This window comes from Gossypium hirsutum, chromosome D09, assembly GCF_007990345.1.
Source record: "Gossypium hirsutum isolate 1008001.06 chromosome D09, Gossypium_hirsutum_v2.1, whole genome shotgun sequence".
Lineage (NCBI taxonomy): Eukaryota > Viridiplantae > Streptophyta > Magnoliopsida > Malvales > Malvaceae > Gossypium > Gossypium hirsutum.
The window spans coordinates 25,441,318-25,447,077 of record NC_053445.1 but is presented as its reverse complement, the minus strand read 5'-3'; the positions used below and the strand labels follow the sequence as shown (position 1 = coordinate 25,447,077).

General features: G+C 29.3%; 1 protein-coding gene across 1 annotated transcript; it reads right to left on the bottom strand.

The window, feature by feature from the left end:
* Positions 1-1,057: 1,057 nt before the first annotated feature.
* Positions 1,058-2,891, bottom strand: LOC107892988 (transcription factor BEE 1). Its single transcript, XM_016817990.2, has 5 exons — positions 2,481-2,891; positions 2,207-2,392; positions 2,041-2,109; positions 1,472-1,549; positions 1,058-1,349 (listed from the first exon to the last, which is right to left on the bottom strand). Exons 1-5 carry the CDS (start codon positions 2,841-2,843, stop codon positions 1,236-1,238), a joined length of 810 nt encoding a protein of 269 aa, XP_016673479.1. The 5' UTR covers positions 2,844-2,891; the 3' UTR covers positions 1,058-1,235.
* Positions 2,892-5,760: the final 2,869 nt, after the last annotated feature.

Here is a 5,760-nt window from a genome sequence, read left to right as displayed (position 1 = left end):
TTACTTCCACATGACAAGAAAAAAATTTCCACCATTTTCGTAAGAATTAAAAGAAAAAATTATTAAACAAAAGAAAATAACATAAAAACACATAAGATTTAAAGCAACACAAGACGGAGTAATAAATATTATGTTTTTAATTTTTTTTAAGATAAGCATATAAATTATTTTTAATCTAAACATAAAATTGTCATTTTTAGTCTATTCTTTACCTATTGAGTAATATTATGTTACCCAACAAAGTAATTTTATTACATATATATTTCATTCACCCAACTAAACTATCTAGTACATGGTAGTTCAATTCAAATGATTGTACTTTGGATTCAAACAAAAAGATTTCATGGGAAGCATTGTAGGGTTGATGTACAAGTTGAGATGAAATCCCATCATAAAAAAAATCAAGGCAAGCAACGTGTGATGCTTCTTTCTGTTGTTTCTTGTACATTAAAAAAAATGTCAAGGTTACATGTCTCTCTACTCAAGCTTTTTAAATGACAGCGTGGGGCTAGCTTTACATATTGAAGACTAAAATAGTACTTAGTGAGTTGAAGAGATGAGGCTATAAGTAATAGTTTTTATATATTCCAATAGATAAGAAGGCAAATCTATAGGAGCTTGATTTAATTAATATTGGATGCATGAAAACTCATGTCTGCTTCAATTTGTTCATTTGTCGGGGTTTTTGTTATCATTTCTTAACCAATTAACGATGGGGTTTCTCCTAATTTGTCATTAAACTTGTGTCTTAAATGCAAGTGAAATCTATTCAGAAAGGAACTGATTGGGATTATTTAACTTTAGTCCTTATTCATATAAGCTTATTGTCTCAAAGTCCAAATTTTGTTTTGGCTCTTATGTGTGCTGTCATTAATTTTGATCATCAATCAACCCTAATCACATCAGTAATGGTTTATAAGCTTTGCATGATATGTCTCCACTGAGAAAATTTGTCGAATTTAGTGGTCATGTTTTGATGCTAATTGTCAGCTTCAAATCCAAGGAAATTGACCAAAGAAAGAAGAAGAAAGCAATGTATAGAAATAGTAAGTTAATCTGTTGTAAACATTGAAATGGAATTCCATAAATGCTTTGTGACTAACAATAAATTACAAGTAAAAAAATTTCACATATGCTAGTGGGGAACATTTGTGACACTTTATAAACTTGAAAAGGTGTTGAAAAATATGGCATCTTCCTCTTGTCATGTGTTGTAAGGCAATATATATTAGGTTTTAAGTCAAAGAGGACCATGTTGATGATGATGATGAGTGGAAGCAAGCTAGCCCTCCAACATATCCTTCTCTCATTAATCTTTCCAACTCTTTTGCCTCCTGTGCCTTTTCCCTCTTAAATTACATTGCAAAAAAAAAAAAAAACAAAGTCATTTGTGAGATTAATTAATGAAATTTACATTTAAATAAAAGAAAAATATTGAAAGATTATGAGCTTTATAAGAATAATATTTTACCTGCATTCTTTCCAAGGCATCTGGCTCTGAGTTGAAATCATAATATGTGCTTGCTGCCGTCAGCTTCATTGAAAGAAACTGTAACATTTAGGAAACAATAGGTCAGTGAGATTGTGTTACAGCTATACAAAAAGGCACACATACAATTTACAATACAAATATGCATGCAACCATACATACATAATAGATTTATATTAAATAAAAAAAAGTATTTATATTAAATCAAAAAATAAATTGATCATTTTGTTAGAATTTTATTTATTTTTGTTGTTAAAAACTGATCTTTACGTTAGCATGACATATCCATAACACCCCACGTGTTATTATCGGGTTATTTTGTCAACTATGTCGGTAATTAAAAGTACAAATGAATAAAACTTTTAACAAAAATAATCAATTTACTCTTTGATATAATGTACAAAGATTATTTTATCTATTTTTTTAATAAAAAAATCAAATGCAATACACTCCTAATACAAAATATTCATGATACTTTTACCATAGATTTATATTCTACACTAAGTTGACAATGGGCCAAGGCAAATGAGTAATCTTTGTTTTAAACCCACCTCAATTTGATTCTGCAAAGATTGTACATAATTGATTATCTCATCTAACATTACTGCCATGCCCATGGTCTGCACAATATCAAACACTATGTGTAAGTGTATAAATAAACTTCCCAGTTTTTCACAAATTCCTTGTCCTTGAAGAAAGAAGAAAAAAAACGTTTACCCTATGGCACCCTGGAACAATATCTTGCAAGCATCTTAACCTTTCATTAATTTTCCCTCTTCTAACCCTTTCTGCCAAGCTGTGACTATCTGTAGCTTGACCTCTTCTGGCTCTAACATGAACTACATCTTTTGGTTTCTCTTCTTCCTTTTCATTACGTTTTGCTCTTTTCCCTCTTCCTGAATCCTGCATACCAATCAAAAAGTCTAATTGAAATTAAAACCCAAAAACATGAAAAGGAAAAAGAAAAAAAAGAAAGAACATATATATTTACATTTCTTCTCTTGACTTCAGCTTCAGAAACCTGAGGAGATGATAATGAGTTCCCAAAACTACTACTTTTTGATACATCCAAAGCTTTTCTCTTCATGCTTTCATGGATTAATTCAGTTTTAGCAGAGAGAAGGGGCTGGAAAACTGATGCTGTGCTCTGCAAGTTTCCTCCCTCGTGGCCTGGGATAGCCTGTGCTTGATTGCTGAAGAAGTTGTCAATGGAGGAGGGCAAGAAGCTTTGGTAATTCATGACTGAATTATCTAAGAGACGGGGGTTTAGTTCAGTGAAATGGTTAAGTGATTCCATATCCAAGAAAGAAAATGATTGTTTAAAACTTTGAAAGTCTGATGTAAAATCAGCCATTGGAATTTATGAGACAAGTGTTTTTATTTGAAGATGGGGAATGGGTATTTTGGATAATGAGGAGTGGGACTTGTATTTATAGAGTGGAATCAAAATTCAATAAGCACACACGTAAAAATGTTTTATGAAAGTAAAGATGCATTCTGAGAGGACCACGTGGCGTTTTAGGCTTCTGTGATTCATGTTCAGAAGCTTTTAGCTAAGGTAGAAATCTCCTTTAACTTTTTTTTCCTCCCACTATATAATTATGAAAAGTTATGAAATAATTATTTTATTATTCTAAAAATTCATAATAATTAGATGATAAAAAATAAAATTGAATAATTAATTATAATTTTTCAAAAACATAATTTAATTATACTAATATAATTTACCCTTTATTTAATTTTAAATTTAATTTATCACTAAAAAGTTTTTTAAAGAGAAAAGAATTATCTTAGAGAGTAAGCATTTAAAAAAAAAAGAAAACTAAGAAAAGAAATTGAGAATTAGTGTAGTGGGGCTTTCATTTTTCCTTCTTTTTTGTTATAATAATAAGATTAAATTCACCATTGGATTCATTGAATTATTTGGATAAAATAATATGTATGGTCCATGGTGTGATTTCCTTTCCTTTTCTTTTTATAATATTATTATAGATTCCGATTATATTTGTTTTTTGACATAATGTCTAAAAAGTTATCCATAGGTCTTCCTCAATTCATAAATAAGAGAATAATGCACTTTAGAACACTCAAATCCACATTCTCTTGCGTTGACAATAAAACTCAATTGACTTTCCTTTATGATTATTTCACAGTTCACACACATATACATATATATACACATTTAAAATTTTGTTTTGAGGGGCTTATCACCACCACCTCATTGAACAAACTCATGTTATCATAACTTTTTTTTATTCATATTAAACACTTATATTCAATAAATATTTAAATAAAGTATGAAATATAATATTTCAAGATATAATATAAAACGGTCCCTTTTATCTAAGTTTTACGTCCTTATGTTTTTTTTTATATACTTCTATATTGTGAAGATGCTGAAATTTAATTGCAAATATTTAATAATTCTCATATTGTGTCATTTATTATTGTGTTTGTATTATTCTTTTCATAATATTTATCAAGATATGTTTTATTTATTGAATATTGAGTTTAAAATCTTATAAATTAAAGGAGACATTTTTATTCTCCTAAACAAATAATTTTAAGTGAAAAATTAAAGCTAAAATTTAAAGAGTAAATTCTTAAATGCATTCACATAAATCCAAGTAACAAAAGCTATCATTTCTGTTTAAGTGCATTTGGACATAAAATGGGAAATATCAAATGCATTTTGCCTTTAGTGGTTACAAAGGTGTGAAGCTTTAATCAAAATATTCAATATGGAACCATGTATTCCTAATTTCTATTTTCTCCACTTGAAGAAAATATATGTCAACCTCACAATGCACTTACCATTTACAAGTGCCCATCCTTTTCCAAGTACCATGATCAATTTTATGGTTTTCTTCACTAAATCCTCTCTTATCAAGATTTTTTTATTTATTTAAAATACATAGTATCTTTGAAATACAAAATGGGGTTTACGGATGGGCTGTTTTTAGTATTAAGGTTTTTTTTTTTAACAATCTCATTATATAGCTTCTAATCGTATCTGTTATTTTTGATATAATGCCTAGAACTATTTATAGTTCCTCCCTAACTTATAAATAGAAGAACAATGCGCTTCAGTGCGCTCGAACCCACGTCCTCTTGCATTGACAATAATGCCCATATTAGTCGAATTAAGACTCAATCGACCTTTTTAGTATTAAGGTTAAAAGCAATGGTAAATATTTTTTAAAGAAAAGGATTTCAACCTAAATCAAAAAGTTAAAATATTTTAACTTAACTTTTGCAAAAGTGTTTTTAGCTAAAATTACTTTCATATCCTTATTAAAGAGGTCCAATATTTTTTTTTACTTTACAACATCATGTTAAAAATGAACATTTATTTTTTTCAAATAAACTTTTTGATAATGATGATAGACAACTAAATTGACTCAGTAGTAGAATTCGAATCTAATTAGACTTTTCAAAATATAAAATTTATTCACTTTGTTTTTTTTCTCCATCTACACAATGGGTGCTTTATAATCTAGCATATGTAAACTCTAAGAAAAAGATTGTTCCCAAGTAAATATTTAAGAAAATGGTAAAAATACCATGGAGGCTTTTGTATTAGGAGTTGGATTGTATTTTTCCTCTACTCAAAAAATGGACAAATTAGTCATTGTGCATCAGATCAAAGAGCAAACCGATCCTTTTGCTAAACATTCCATCCATTTTTCTATTAAAAATTGGTCTTTATACATTAACATAAGATACACGTGCACACCACGTGTAACTATCTGGTTATCTCATCAACCATACCAATTTTTAACAATAGAAATGGATGAAATTTTTAATAGAATAAAACCAGTTTACATTTTAATCTAATGTATAAAGACTAAATTGCCCTTTTTTTCACCTCAAGATAACATAAACACGGTATAAATATACTGTGTACGGGAGGATGAAAATGAGAGAGGTCCGCCCCATATTGGATCCTTATGTGCCGACGTCTTGAAAGCTAAATCTGGCCAACAATAATAATGGCCATTGCCAATCCATTTCCATATATTGCGCGACGAGCGACCAACTTGCATGGGCTCCTTTTGCTTTTTCCACTGTTGGTTTTGGCCGATACCCTTCCTTTTCATCTCCATAAATCCATATTTACATATGTCTATGGTTTATTAATGGGATTCATACAAAAATAGACAACAAAAGCAAAAACTACATCAACAATAATTAAATGAACTCAATTTGCACGTGTGATGTGTGTTTGGCATACGTGGAAAAAACCCATTTATTTCCTTCTAAATGCATAA

Coding starts and splice junctions, on each gene's coding strand:
- LOC107892988 (XM_016817990.2), bottom strand. CDS start 2,843: ATGGCTGATTTTACATCAGACTTTCAAAGTTTTAAACAATCATTTTCT. Junction 1,550..2,040: donor CTTTGCAGAATCAAATTGAG/GTGGGTTTAAAA, acceptor TAAATGTTACAG/TTTCTTTCAATGAAGCTGAC. Junction 1,350..1,471: donor ATGCCTTGGAAAGAATGCAG/GTAAAATATTAT, acceptor ATGTAATTTAAG/AGGGAAAAGGCACAGGAGGC.